This window comes from Furipterus horrens, unplaced genomic scaffold (genome assembly GCF_987537825.1).
Source record: "Furipterus horrens unplaced genomic scaffold, mFurHor1.1.pri manual_scaffold_8, whole genome shotgun sequence".
Classification (NCBI taxonomy): Eukaryota; Metazoa; Chordata; class Mammalia; order Chiroptera; family Furipteridae; genus Furipterus; species Furipterus horrens.
Genome location: NW_028327178.1, coordinates 94,560,150 through 94,576,211, shown reverse-complemented (window position 1 = coordinate 94,576,211; position 16,062 = coordinate 94,560,150). Strand labels below are relative to the sequence as shown.

General features: G+C 41.6%; 1 protein-coding gene across 1 annotated transcript in view; it reads right to left on the bottom strand.

Moving 5' to 3' along the window:
* Positions 1-16,062, bottom strand: part of CTNNBL1 (catenin beta like 1) — a 162,581-nt gene that overhangs the window by 24,718 nt on the left and 121,801 nt on the right. Inside the window, exon 12 of the mRNA XM_090286384.1 lies at positions 280-377. Coding sequence (XP_090142510.1) covers positions 280-377 — 98 coding nt within the window. The remainder of the gene's footprint in view (positions 1-279; positions 378-16,062) is intronic.

Here is a 16,062-nt window from a genome sequence, read left to right as displayed (position 1 = left end):
TCTGCTATGCCGTCTCTTCACCACCTCTGTCACCCCCAATCCTATTATAATCCACTCTCATTGGGTCTAAAACCCCCCGTAAAGTGCCAGCTGATACCACCCTAAGGTGTTCCTACACCCAGGGGAAATGCATTTAGATGCATTTAGAGAATAACCAGACAAACCTTTAGCATCCAAAGCGATGGGGCCCAGGTGCAGGAGAAGATATTTTAGGGGAGGAACACTCAGACTGCATCAGGTAAGGAGCCCTTCTATTCTTATAGTCCAACCAGTACCCACCTTCTCGCTGTCATTTTCAGTGAATTTATTCAGAAGTCGGGTTCGCTGCTGCCCTCTCAGGTTCCGCAGGAGGGAAGCCAGGATCGAACAGACATGCTCTGGGGTGGGAAGAAGAGAAGAGAACATGCTGTGATCAGAGCAGTAATTATTACCTCTCTTCAAGCTTGGTCTGATTCTATTGAAGGAGGAATAAGTAGGCCTTCCCTGACTGCTGCTATTGATTAATACGACAAGAACCTAAACTGTGTCATTGGAAAACTGAACTGATCTTCACGTACTGCACAGCAACGTATTCAGAGATGATACCTTCAAGGACAATTTGAGCAAGTGAATCAAAACTAAGTTAGAATCTCTGTTCTGCCTGGAATTAATTGATTGTTATTGTTCACAACAGAACTTCAAACCAATCCCCCATTTACAGAAATAACTTGTGGACAAAGTATGAATACTAGCCATGAAAGAACCACATAGTGAACAAATAAGGTATGCTCTATCATATTCTCAAATTACATTGTCACTTTCCTAAGTAAATATTTCCAGAATTAAATAAGAAATATGATTGAACACAGTGCTATCACTTACATTCTGGTGCAGCTAAAACCCCCACTTCAAGTTTAAAGCAGCTGGACAGTAAGTACTTCAAGATGGCAACAACGTTTTCTGAGTTCACATAACCCACAGGATTTTATTATGAAATACTATTCTTCTACCCTGGGAAGAAGAGGGCAGTTGAAGGGTATACTATAGGCTTCATCGCTAGAGATTCTTTTATTTAAAAAGAATTTTAAAAAATCAAGAACAATGACCTTGAAAAGGAAGTGGCAGAAGCATACTCATGGAGAAATGGCTAAGTCAAGTTTATTTTGAAATAAAATGCCCACGGTTTGGATAACAAATATTCTACTTGAAAACTGACTGAAGGGCATCTTCATATGCCAAAGTTACCTTCAGTTTTTTAAAATCACTTGACTATTAATTAAAGTCACAAGTAAGCATTCTTATTGCAGCATAGATAAAATTTTGTATTTGTTTTATTTCCTCACTTGTATCAGAAGCATTCCCCACCTCTTCATTTCCCTGCTGTCTTAATGCTGGAGTTACTTAATCCTTAGACTATTTTCTAGCTACATTCACTTCCATGGGGATCTCATTGAGTCCCATGGCTTTAAAAACCATTTACATGCTGACAACTCCCAAACTTGTTTCGATAATTCAGTCCTGTTCTCTGAATGCAGACTCACACATTCAACTGTCTGCCTGCTCTCTCTGTGGGTTGTCTTAACAGGTCCTGTAAAAACATGTCCTGATCTTCTTCCTCAAATGTGTTCCCCAGTGTTCAATTTAGTTAATGGCAACCGGGTCCTCCAGTTTCTCAAGCCAAAAACAGTGAAGATATCCTTGATTCTCTTTTGTCACATGAACGACTGGAAACTTTGTCAGCTTTACTTTCAGATTATGTATATCCAGCATCCCATCTCTTCTTTGTAAGGCCCCACTGTCACTACTCTGGTCCACCCACCATCACCACTTGCTTGGAATATTCAACAGCCTATTTGCGGGTCTGTTTCCACCCTTGCCCCCTTTGGCTTAATCTCCACAGAGCCTAAGAATGACCCTTTTTAAACCTTGAGTCGGATCCCATTATTCCTCTGTTTAAAAACCCTCCAGTGTCCCCAACTCACTCAGCCTGAATGCGGTTTCTAATGCCAGGCGTGCCCCTGGAGCCTCCGCGCTTGTCCTTTCCTCTGCCTGAAATGCTCCTCGCCAGCTACCCGCGCGGCTTCATCTTCAAACCTGCTTTTACTCTGTTGTCCTCTTCTCAGTGGGGCTTTCCACTGACTATCTTATTCAAAACCGCAGTGCCCCAGTACTAGCTATTCCCAAGTCTTATTTCCTTTCTTTTCCTTTAGCATGCATTATCTTTTAAAGTACTTGTTATTAATTTGTCCTGGAACTCGTGACGAGTGCCTGCCGAAACTGACAAGTACCAAGCGAGCAACGAGTGATGAAGCATTTTCTCTTACGGGGCAGCGTCAGGACTCATACAAGTTCTAGCAAACGCGACGCGTCCTGAGCAAGCGCCGAGTGCTGAAACACTTTTTTTTCTCGTCAAAATGCAATGAGTACAGGGTCTGACGAGTTCTGAAGCTGAGAAGTACCTAGATATGACTGTACTATATTTACTTATTTACTGCCTCCCTTCAATTAGTATATAAGCTCCACAGAGGCAGAGATTTTAGTTTATTTTGTTCATTACTGTATCTGAGGTCCCAAAACAATGCCTGGCACATAGTAGATGTTTTGAAAATACTTGCTGAATGAGTGGAAAGAAAGCCGGCTTTCAATATGTTTTTGTTGGTGGTGGTGGGGGAATGAGACAAACCACTCTGGAATTCTGGGTATCTGTCAAATGCCTTCAAATAGCTTTCACCTTTTTGTATGTTTCTTGCATTTGAGAGTAAATGTATGGCTTTTTCCTAGGGAGCTATCAGTTTCAATACAATATTTCTAACCAGTAGATTCAATTTTTTAAGTATAAAATTTTTCTTAAAATATGCTGTGGGCAGAGGTATTATATACCTTCTCAAGACCCCAATATCTTCCAACTTCTGTGTAAAGCTGGGATTGAGGTGGCATCATTTCTATCCTGAACAAAAGGAAGGGAGCAGGGAACAGGAGTAGGGTGAGTGAAGGTAGAAAGTGGAATGGACAGAACAGGCCCTGTTTTCGAAGGAAGGTAAAAAATATCACACATCCAGGGTAGTATCAGTGAGCCAACGCAGCTCAGCAGCTCAGGGTGAGAAAGTAGGATAAGAAAGGGAGGCCTCTGGAGGCACATGTCAGGGAAAATCCTCTGACCTCTGTGTATGCCAAGGAGAGAAGATGAGAGGAAGGAGGAGTGGGGGACATACGAGTTCTGAAATTTTGGGCCAAGCAAGTTGGATGTGGCTCTGATCTTTCCAGCTAGTGAACAGATGTGGGACAGGCCATAATAAATGCAGTGAATTCTAACAAGCTCAGTTCTGAAACTTTAAAATTAGCATGACAACTGGTAATAACCTCCATGTACATACATGACAATCTGACCAACATAGAGGAAGAAAAAAAAGTTCTCATATATCATCTGGGCCAAGTCTCTCCTTGTATGGGTGGAAATATCGAGGTCCACAAAGCTCACTGGTGGAAGAGGTAGAACTCAAACTTCAGATTACTCATCCAGTCATCTACTGGCCACTCTGTGTGTGTCAAGGAAGCACTCAGTGCTCAGGGCCCTCAAACAAACAATACAGTGTCCCGAACCTTAAGGCACTCTTTGTTTAGTGGGGTAAACAAAACAATAATCTCTAATTACAGCGCAATGTGACAAGTTCCTTCCCTGAGGTAGGCATAAGGAACTTGTAGAGGCACAGAGAAGGGATGTATAATCTAGATGGATTCCCACTGGAGGTAACAAACAACTGAAAATCTTTAAAACAAACAAGCAAACAAGCAAACAAACAAACAAAACCCAGCCATGGCCAATAACTAGGCAGAGAAGAGGAGAGAGCATTCCAGGCAGAAGGAATATATGCAAAAGCCAGTTTGGATGGAGTATCGCATGTAGGGCAGAGGAAGGCGGTTCAGGTGGGCAAAGGCCAAATCATGAGGAAAAGTGACAAGAGTCTACTGATGAACTTTAAGCTCTAGAGAGACAAGATTCTATCTGCATTTAGACCTACCCTGGCAGCTATATTCCTTTTCGAGATCAAGATCAGAAAAATGTTTCTCTTTCCTGATGAGTTTTCTGTGCTTATCAGGGTTCCCTCTTTGCCTTGGCTATTAGGAAGCTCAGTCATAGGAAGCATTTTCTTTTATTGTTTTCTAATTGACATTCTCTATCCTCTGCCAAAGAATTTTAAAATAAAAGTAATGCTAAAAAACAAACTACACGAAAAGGTATAGACTCAAAAAATATTTATTGAGCATTTACTAATATTTTTCTTTTCCCATACTCCTCTCACTACCCTAGTCCTCTCTCCCAAGGAAAATAACCTACAATGTATACTGTGTACATTTTCAGAGAAGGAAAATAACAATATATATTTCATATATTCTCTACTATACCTTTCCATATCAGCATATACTTCTTTTTCTCTTTTTAAAATGCCTATCTCGAATTCTACTGAATCTTACCATAATTTAACTTGTGCCCCAATCATGGGCATTTTAGGTGGTTTCCAGTTTTTGGCTGTTTTCTTTTTGCTATTAGAAACAATGCTGCAATAAACATTCAAGTATACATGTTCTGGCAACTTGTGCATGTATATTCTTATGGAAAATTCCTAGCAGTAGAATTGGTGAGTCGAAAGATACTGACATATAAAATACTGAAAGACACCGATAAATTGTCTTCCAAAAAATCTGTACCAATTATACTTCCGTTCTCTGTGTGTGTACATATGTGAGTGTAAACACACACACAAAATCAGAGTAGAAATATAATTATATATATGTAAATGTACATATATATGTATAATAAAAGAGTATCTGTTTTCCCTTATCCTCACTCAGATTGGATATTATCCAACTTAGAAATTACGACAACCTGGCAGATGAAAACAAGATCTCCTTTTGATTAGCATCAAAGGTTAAGCACTTTTTCTGGTGTTTACTGACCATTTGTATTGCTTTCTGAGTAAACTGTCGGGACTTATCCTTTGCCAATTTTGATTTTCTATGAGCTCTTTGTAAATTAAGAATATTACCCTTTGTTATATATGTTGCAAATATTTCCCCCAGTTAGTCATTTGTCTTTTGACAAATTCTTATTCAAAGCTAAGATTTAGTACCACCATATTGTTTTGCTGTAAGCTGCTTCAAATTCCTATTTGAAAATAAGTAGAGAACAGTAATAACTATAACCATTTTTATTGTGTATCTATGACAGTAGGCTTATTTGAGTCTGTATACAATTTTTTCACTGAATCCTTACGACTAAGTTATAAGCAAGGCACTATCCTCATTCCTATTTTATAAATGCAGAACCCAAGGCTCAGAGAGGTTAATTAAGTTATGTAAGGTCATGTCCTTGAGTAAGTGGTATGAGCTGAGACCTGAACCCAAGCTGTCTGACTCCAAAGTGTAAGCTTTTCATACTGTATTACATGCTTCCCACATATAACAGGTAATCATCAGAACTTTTAAAGGAAAATAAAGAGACAAGAAGCTAAGCATGCCAAGTTTGAAAATCAGCTTCATGTGGGGTTCACTATGTCCACGATAGAGTCCTTGGGTTTTAGGCAGGTCCACAAATACTGAAACAAACCTTCTCAATCATGTTCCCTTCTAATCTCGCTGATTAGGATGGATGAAAAAGAGCTGGAAGATAATGTTCTTTATATACCTCAGCAAGACAAGGGGTGGGATGCTGGCAGCACGGAAAGGGAACCAGGAGCTATAATTTTCAAAAAGGAAAATACAATTTACAGATGAATCATTTTCTCTTTGGCACTAGATCATATTAGCATGCATTTCCACAGCTCATCCCAGCCTGGAGCAGGAGATACCTTAATCAATTGCAGTGGTATACTGAGAGCAAATGACATTTACCTATTTGTTTGGGATTTAAAGTAAAGTACAGGTTGTCAATTTCAGGAGAGTTGAAGCTGCCTATGTTCCTTCCATCTGTCTCTTTGGGTGTTAGGGCTGGCCATACGTCACCAGCGCCTACTAGATAGGAACACACGTCAGCCACCCCAAGTTTTACACACACACACACACACACACACACACAGTTTCGTTAGCTACTAATAAATGTAGCTTCCCTAGAAACAGATTTCAGCCCAAGGTGGTGTCAATTTTTCAAGCACCAAAAAGATGGGGAGAGCTGCTGGCACAGAGAGCAGAGGCGATAACAGGTTTATCTGCTGGCCAACACTGCTCAGCTGCTCTGTCATTGCGACGGGATAAAATGGAGGTGAAGGATGGCTATGGAGCTGTCAACACAGACGATGTGGATGTGGTGGCTGCCGCTACAGAGAACAACCTCGAAGCCAGGGCCCACGAGGAGCAGAATGCGAACATGAAAACAAACACGAAAGCAAACACACACACACACACACCACCCTCTTCCCCCTCTAGAGAGGGGAAGGCCAAGAGAATCTACATTTTCAAGTCACTAAGCAGGGAGGCAGGGGCCTGGGTAGAGTATCGTAGAGGCCGTATTGAAACTGTGCCAGTGTGAATCCCTGTCTGCTGGGTGCCCTCCCCAACAGCTGAACAACTGGCTGCCTCAGAAACTGATTAGTGAAACTACTAGGGGGATGGCTCTGGTCCACTCTTCCCCCACTCAAATCTCTTCAGGGCCTCTCGAGGGCAATTAGCAATGGTTAGACCCCTGGTTATACGCTAAAAGTTTGATTCTCCGGGGTCAGCTAAGAGTTCTGTAATTTGAGAGCTGGAAGGAGATTTAGAAATCTTTGAATTCAACATCTCTGGGGCTTTGAGTATAGAAACAATAGCCCTGATAAGGGATGTTATTTTCTTTAGGTCAAAAGTACCCGTGTGGGCCACTGGAATCTAATAGATCTACTATATATGTGTGTACGCATGCACGCACACACACACACACACACACACACATCATGAGAGCCACTTTTTAAAAAAATTATTTTTACTGTTTTTCTATTAGTTATCCCACTTTCCCCCCATTGTCCTCCCTACACCCAGCCCACCCCTTCTCCCATAGTCAATGCCCACCCCGTTGTCCATGTCCATGTCCATGGGTTATTTATACTAGTTCCTTTACTAAACCCTTCCCCTACTTACCCTCCTCGTCTCCCTCCCCCCTCCCCCCGATAACTGTTACTCTGTTCCTTGTTCAAGTTTGTTCATTTGTTTGTGTTGTTCATTAGTTTCCTATATTAGGTCATATCATATGGTATTTTTCTTTCATTGCCTGGCTTATTTCGCTAAGCATAATTCTCTCTAGTTCCATCCATGTTGACAGTCACTTTTGAGAATCTGATGAACCCTTTTGCATGCTATGCCTTCCAAAATACATACACAAATGTAACATTTCCATGAAGTTTCACAGTGTTCCATCTCTTAGGGATGGCTCCTTGGTTAAGAATCCATAATCTAATTCACCCATATTGCAAGTCTTTCCAGAGTAGCACAACCAACCAGCCTCTGTGTTACCATTTTTGCCAATAATAGGATAGAATAGCATTTCCCTTTCCCATTCTTTAAAAAAGTACGGTGCAGATTCCAATAGGTTGACATCCCCTCTCTTTGTAAGGAGACCTATTTGTGCATAAACAGGCCTGTTTACAACTAAGCCTATTAGTGGTCCCATTGCTGAGAAAGACATGCGGATACACTGAGAGGATTAACTCCTGGGACGTGCTCCTGAAACACCAACAAGTGAATTAACTAAGCTTATGTGAGGCTTTAGAACCAGAACAGATCAGGATTCAAATCTTGCTTCTGGCACTCAGTAGCTGGTTAAACTAAACTATGTTTATTCTTCTGTTGGGGACTCCCGATCCCCTGGTGTCACGGATGAAAGGGTGAAATGAAGACTTCCCAGCCAGCTTGTGCTAGGGGAGAAAAGGCCTGCAAATGTCTGAGACAAATGCCGCGATTCCCTTCCTCCAAGGTCTTTTATTGAGTGCAGTAAGCTTAAGGGCCTAGAGCATGCGCATAAAGCTCATCAACCAATGTTAAACAGTGCTGCTTACAGAAAACAGATATTGTTCAGGGATAACAATTGAAGAAACATTGAGATCTCCCTCAGGTCAGGGTGTGTTGGACACAGAGACTTCAGAAGGCCATAAATTAGGGAAGGTAAGTTCATTCTGAGTTAAAGTTAAAACCTCTGCTGCTGGTATGATAGAATGATCAGGGTAAAAGAACAGGGCAAGCTTCAAAGGACGTAAAGCATTTTCTCATGGCCCGATTCCACCGGGGCCCAGGGGCTATTGCATCAATGCATGTATGCATGCACCCAGCTTTCCCAGTTTTCCAGTCAGGTCTTACAGGCTTCACCTCCTTCACCTGGCCTGAGTGGGGCTCCAAAGTCTCGATACTTTCTCAGGGGCACCCCGACATCTTCGAATCTCAGTTTTCTTATTTCTAAAAGGGGGTTAACTGTTTCATCTATTAAATCCATTGTATCAAATGAAATATGTACACAGTAAGGACTCAACAGACATTAGCTTGAGATTGGCTGTACTAAAAGAGCATTGCAAAATGTCTCTCCCATATGTGTCTGTCATAGATCACGCTCTAACTCCCTCCATACTGCACCCTGCTCACATGTCCACCAGTAAACATGTTTCAGTCTGCTTGGGCTATCCTAACAAGACCCTACTGAGAAATATAGAAATTTGGCCCTGGATGGATAGCTCAGTTGGTCAGAGCATCATTCCAATTCGCCAAGGTTGTGGACTTGATCCCCAGTCAGGGCACATACAAGAATCAACCAATGAATGCATAGATAATGGAACAACAAACTGATGTTTTCCTTTCTCTCTCAAATCAACCAACAAAATTTTTTTAAAAATATACAGGAATCTAGGTTGCTTGACTTCCGCAGCCGTTAGGGCTATTTTCTATAACCCATGATTTGTTCTAACCCTAAAATGAAGCAAGGCCAACCTCACTCAGACTCTTTAATCCTCAAATAAATTAAAATAATGTGCTTATGTGTGGCTGCTTATAAAGCCAAATAATATAAGATTCTGGAAGATCTGCAGACAGCCCTGAGGTGGGTAGTGGCTGCTTACTAGTACGCTGAAGGACACAGCACAGCTAAGCAAAGTTGGTCTTACCTTTTATTACAAATAAAGGTACTTGGCCATGGTAATAATTTGTCTTTTGATCTTACTGCAAGAAATGAAAACAGCACATGTTCTGTAGAGGAATTGAAAAATACCTTCTCCTTCATGAGTTGTATAACCATAGGACAAGTAATTACAGGGTATGAAGTGGTATATGTACTAACGGTTTCTTTACTTCACTTCTGAGTACCTACTATGTAAAGGCAATGTACCAAGTGCTCACTGGGACTGCAGAAATGAAAGCAGACAGAAAACAAACTTCTCTAAAGTGGACTAATATAAGTCGAGCTAAGAAACACACAGCTACAATAAAGTACAGTAGTCCCTCTCTATATTGCGGTTCACTTATCGTGACCTCACTGTATTGCAGGATTTTTTTTAAAAATATTTAATTATTTATCATTTTTTCGCTATATCGTGGGATTTTGCGGTACTGTATACGTATGTTGTTAAAAGTTATGTAGGTTTAAGACTGAAGAATAAATGTAAGGTTCCTACTTTGCGGGGGGCCTAGAACGTAACACCCGCGATAAGTGAGGGAACACTGTAGACAATTAATTGGCACTGTATACAATTAACGGAATGTGCACAGAACATAGGTGAAGGCCCCTAATTTAGCTGGGGGTTGGGAAGGAAAAAGAAGGGGATGGGTAGGGGTGGCTACACAGATTAAAAATTAGGAAGTCAGAATTGAGACAAATGAAAAACATTTTTCTCAGAAACTTCTAGGAGGGATGCAGAGCTGGATCTGTTACACGGACAAGTGAGTGGCTGTGAGCTCTTAGCTCTCAAGTGTTTTGGTGGTCAAGTGGGCAGACAGAAGCCAGGACTTTGGGTTCCTGAACCACAGACCTGGACCACATTCCTGACGTCAGAAATAAATGGAATACTGTTACACTAACAAGTCTCCCAAGGTGGGGAGGAGGGTGGGAGGTGAGAAACAGAGGGACAAAGGTGACAGGGTGCACAGTAACAATCCCTAAATGTGACTTCCTCTCCTTCTGTGCCAAGTGAAGTGCCTCCAGGTTTCAGAGACATCTTGCTTGCATCGCTGTTAAAGTTTCGGTCCTGTGAGGCAGGGGAAACTACATTTACCAAAAAGGAAGAGGAGACGCTAGCAAGCTGAGCTGGGCCACAGGAGAAAGCCTCTAGGGATCTTTGGGCACAGGAACTGACACTGAATCATCCATTTATTCGTAAAATAGAATCCTATGTGTGTGAGATAACAGTGTTTAGGGACAGAGACCATCAGACACTGTTCCTGTCCTCCAAGTGCTTGAGGTCTGTTACAACTAAAACTACTTGACAGAAAGTAACAGTGAACAAGAAAGGGAAGATACTACTGGTGGAGCAAATACTCTCCCAGGCAGGGGACCTGGAAGACTGGTAGGCAAGGCGACACTTGAGCTGAGCCGTGAAGAAGAAAAAGAGGCAAGAGAAGAGCCTTGAAGGGAGAAAGGGCAATGGCGACAAGGATAGCCCAAGTAGACGAACAAACATGAAGCAGAGGCATTAAGCTGGAACACACGGGGTATGAACAAAGAAATGGAAGAGAAAAGTGTGAGGGAAGGGAGGATGAAAGGTAGTGAGATGTTAAGGTGGAGGAGGGGTGAAGTCACGGATAAATATAAATGCTGGATTATGGAAAGTGGACCCTGACCAACACCCCGATGGCCTGGGATTTAAATATTGGCCCAGCATGGCTGGTTGGGAAATGAATTCAGGGCCACTCTGCCCACCCAATTCCAGGAGCCCAAATGGTTAAAAAATATATGGGTCAGCTAGGGTTCTATTCTTAGGATGGAGATGGTCCCTGTACATCAACCGTCAGGCCCATGCCTTATAGCAAGATCTTGCAGGGCCACTTGAAAATTCAAGGCCATGCTGCTGAGCTACCTTTGTTTCCATGGACCATCTAAGACCATCAGCTCTTTTGTTTTAAGGAAATCACAGAGCGTGTTCTTCTCTCATTTCTAAAATTAAAACCATATCTTTTTTTAATCACTGCACATCTCCCTCCCCAGCCCCACCCTGAGCATTCCAGATAGACAGACATCCGACTTTCTGGTAAGACTCTAGATGCAAACAGGATGTTTAAAATAGCCTAATTAGATTGATTTTGACTTCAGCAGTGGTGTATTGGAATACAGATTGATGTGTTCCATGCCTGGCACTGGCAGCTGAAGTAGCAGGAGGCCCTGTCAAATCAAGCCATAACATTCCACTCTTCTGCCGTTATTATTATTTTTTTCCTTTTTACATTTCATTATAATGGACATCTGCCTACCAGGAAATGCGGTAACCCAAGAAGAGTCACGCATATGTGCTCAGCCACTCCAGTTGAATACTGATGCAGTGAAATCAAACACTCTTCTCAAGACAGATGGATCTTTGAGTCTATATATAGCCCCCCCCCCCCATAACACATCCACAAAATACATATCTTCCTATTCTTACCAACATTTACTGAATCCTGAGCATGTGGAAAACCCTGGGTTAGACATTGGGGACTTAAAGACACAACATTTACTGTAAGCCTACTATGTGCCTGTGTGTGCTTTACACATATTACTTAATTTAATTCTCACAACAATCCTATGAACATGCTGTATTATTATCCCTGTTTTACCGATAAGAACCTAGAGATTGAGCTAGAAAAATATATTTGTCTCCCAGGGTTTCACAGCAAAAAAGTGACGTAGTTGGTTCCACTACAGTAAAACTTGATTATTTTCCTCAAGAGTTAAAAAATCACTCAACTTCACTAGTACAGCAAATAAAATCAAGAGAGAGTTTCATTTGATGCAGTTTTCAAATACCTGATGCCTGCAGGCTGTGGGGGAGGGGGGCTCTCCCACACCACAGGCTGTGTGAGCACTGAGGACGTGAGTCCCGAAGCCACTCTGCACACGACTCTCCCCCCACAGAGGGTGAGCCCCTCAAAGGCAGGGCCCATAGCTTCCTCACCTCTGTATCTTCAGTATCTAGTCCTGTGCCAGGTCATCCAATATGAAATTTGATATCCTAACAAAACACGGTGGTAAGAGTTAGCTGTAGGAGGTAGGTACGACCTGACCTGCGAGCGGGTCTGGATGAGTCAAATTCTGAATAACAAGGAGGAATTTATCAGAAAGACAAAGTGGGAATGGCATTTCAAACAAAGCACAGGAGGTTTAAAGACCTGGAGAGATGAAGGAGCACAATACAGAAGAGGCTACAGGGCATTGCCGATGGGATGGAAGAAAAGGTGAAATAGAAATGGAAGGAAGGAAATAAGAACCCTGCTCACTCAACTAAAGAGTGTGGACTTTTGATTTGTCAGAACGGATACTGAAGAAGTAGAACCAGATCTAGATTATAACAGGAACATATGCAACATACACAATATACTGCATTTGGGTATATCTAACAGTGAATTCTCCCTAAGCAAAACCTGAAATAGTTAAGGATTTTTCAGGAAGAAGCCCAGTTTCCTTGCCCCCTTTCAAGGCAAAAAGGAAAGTATGGCATAAAGAACATTACCGTTCCACTTTGAGAAAAATCATCTATGTGATTCTGAATTGGTCTCATCTCCACCCACTCTCTAAGACTCAATATCCTTGTCTATAAAAAAAGAGAAGTGGCCTGGATGACTTATAAGGTCCTCTCTGAATTCAATGATAAGATTCTAGTTATCAAAAAAAGATGTGACCCAGCAATCCCAGTCCCAGGTATTTACTTAGAGATAAAGAAAATGTATGACTACAACTTGTACAATAATGTTCATTGCAGCTCTATTCATAATGGTCCAAAAATTAAAAATAGTTTGTTGAAGAAAAAATACATTCACTCAATGGGATACTACTCAGCAACGAAAAGGAACAGACTGCGGATGCACACAACCACATGGATTAACCTCAAAATCAGAAAGCTTTGCCCCCAAAGAGTATACACAGTACAAGGCCACTGACGAGGTTCTAGATGAGGTTAACCTGATCTATGGTGAAAAACTCAGAACAGTGATACCTCCGTGAGGTGGGGGGTGAACTGACTAGAAAAGGGCAGAGGATAACTTTCTGAGGTGGGGTAGTGTTCTGTCCTTCATAGAGCACGTATTTGTCCAAATTCTTCAAATAACGTACTCAAGATCTGTGCATTTCACTCTATGCCATTTTATTTTTAAACTTGAACTCTAGGTTAATGATATTCATGCTAGAGTATTTAAGGGTGAAGTGCACTGATGTCTGCAACTTCTTGCATTAAGAAATAAAACGGATGGATGACAGAGTGACAGAGAAGATATGGTAAAATGTTAACTGTAGAATCTGGGTGGTGGATACATAAGCATTTGCTATATAGTTCTTTCAACTTTTCTGTACGTTTGAACATTTTCAAAATGTTGGGAGGAAGAAAGCCTGAAAAAAAGAGTGAGAGATGTGATCTTGGAATATAAACGTTGAGATTCCTGAAGGATATTTTTTCAAAAAGTTTTTAATATGTCTGTTGTTTAAAAATTTGAATGTATTTTCCACTGAAATAGGCACAGTGAAACCCATTTAACCTGAAACATAGCCAAAATTAATTCAGTATTCTCGATTTTCAGTTGCAATGAGATTCCACAAACACTGTTTAAGCACCTACTGGATGCGAAGCAATATGATAGGTATTGCTTTTGGTTGACTTATTTCACAGTTCTCATGGGATTTCTTTCCCCCCTTTTCAGAGTTCCAGTAGCACCATAGATTTTAAAATGTGTTTAAGTGCTATCTTAACTAATTTACAGCCCTGTATTTGTGGGAAAATGTGTTTTGCAGCAAGAAAGGGATATGTATGCTCAAGAAAAACTTCTTTCTGCTACACAATTATTCTCCAAGGGCTCAGAGAGAAGAGAACAGAATGACTGATGTGGTAACTAACATTCCCTCTCAGGGCTAGAGCTGAAAGCATGAAGTTCCCTAGGTCAAGTGTTCATATATCAGGGAAGGCCCCTATCTCAGATGGGCTGAAGGAGAGATCCACGAAGCTGTAAAGTACCTGCCACGTGTGCACATAACCATCTCCAGTGGGAAATGATTCCTATCTATGGTTTTCTCTGGCTCCTACAATGTAAACTAACCCCATCACTCGAGTGTAGATTGGGAACAATGCTGGTGCTGCTGGAGAACACCATGAAAAATGAGCCGGGCTCCAGTGACTTCAGGAACTTTGAGAAAGCCTGGCCAAACTCTGCCTACGAGAGATGTTGTATACCAAGTGGCAGCATTCTGACTAGCTGAGAATTTCTCCTCTTATTTATTATTAATAGAACTCATATTTATTTGAAAATATGTCACTTCCATTATTGGTATGACCTATATGTAGGTACCACCATGTAACTAACTTTGGGTCAAAGATTTAAGATGAACTGGGATTTCCTGTAGGTGACATGTCCCCTTCTGCCCTACCCCCTCCCCTTTTTGCTTTTTTCTGCTGTTTGGAACATGGGCATAATAATGGGAACTCCAGTAGCCATCTGAGACCAGGAGGCAGTCTTCAAAATTGAAGCCAGTCACTTTAATAGGTGCTTGGGGTACATTAACAAGCAAACATCCCCGGTCCTGTGATAAGGGAGATAGAGTAGAACAACAGAAGGAACCTGGGCTCCTGATGACACGGTGAAGTGGCCACTAGTCCTGCTGACCTCTGGACTTATTTTACATTCAAAAGAAATAAACCTCCAAAGTGTTCTATTTTGTTTAAACCACAATTATTTCCAGTCTCTGTTATGAGCAATCAGCTGTAATTTGTAACGGATACACTAACCCAATAAATTCTTTTCTAGAAAGTCCAAAGAGAAACTGTGTGTCTGGAGAGTTCAGGTATTTACCCCCAAAAGCTGTTACAGTCTCACTTGATTTTAGACCAGGCACACCTCCCAGGAGAGAAAGTCCTAGAAACAGGGATAAGTGCTGGTGAAAAGGCACATTCCCTTCTTTTTATCTGTCTCAAAGGGTCTCCTACAAACATTTTTCCATTATATTTGAGAGAACCTGGCTGGAAAGACTGACATGGCTTTTCTTATCAACCCCCATCCTGTTGTGATGGCAGAAATATATGCCTGGAGTTTCAGCACCTGCTTTATCTCTGCATCACCAGCACCCACACCAGGCAATGTTATGAAAAACTGGTAGGAAGTGACCTGGGGTTTCTGATCACCAGACTGAGTCTTGCAGTGAGTCTCTTTGATGAAGACAATTGTACATCAGGTGAGGCTGGTCAGCTTACTTTTCTATAGCATATCACTTTTACGAGTTCTTCATCTAAATTGATTTAAACAGACTCTGTGGCCTAGAGGGTCTTTCTCAGGGTTTGAAAAGCACATCACATCCATTCCTCTCACTACTCATGCCCAAGAACAACAACAACAACAATATAAAAAAGTCTTTAGATCCTGGAATGAATGAGACAATCACCCTGAATATTTGTACCATGATTTTACTGTTTTCAGAGTTTTCAATTAGCGTACTGTACTCTCAAACAGTCCTAAAAGGGTGGGAAAGCAGAACCCCATCACAGGAATGACACAGAACTTGGATTTGGACACCTCCAAGGTTAATAAGCACAAACACCAGAATTTTCCCACATTCTCAGTGATTTCGCGGCTATTCCAATTTCCCACTTTCCAAGTAGCAACCTGCCTTGGCGCAGGAGGGCTGATCATTACAGCAAGAGAGGTGTTCTCACACTCCTCTGAAAGCCGTCCGTGGATGCCTGTTTTAGGTTAGAAATTCAGTTTAGAAAAAAAGAAAGGCCTGTTTCCAGGATGTTCAAGGAATGATCTAAACCTACCCGTTCACTACTTTCATCTCACCCACCAGACCTGCCTTTGCGCTCTTCAAACAGCCACGGTCGCCTCCTCCTATTCTTCCCACATTAGCAGCAAAGTCCTCCTTTCAGCTGCTGCAGCCTCACCAACTGTGGGCTCCACACTCTTCTTCCAGAC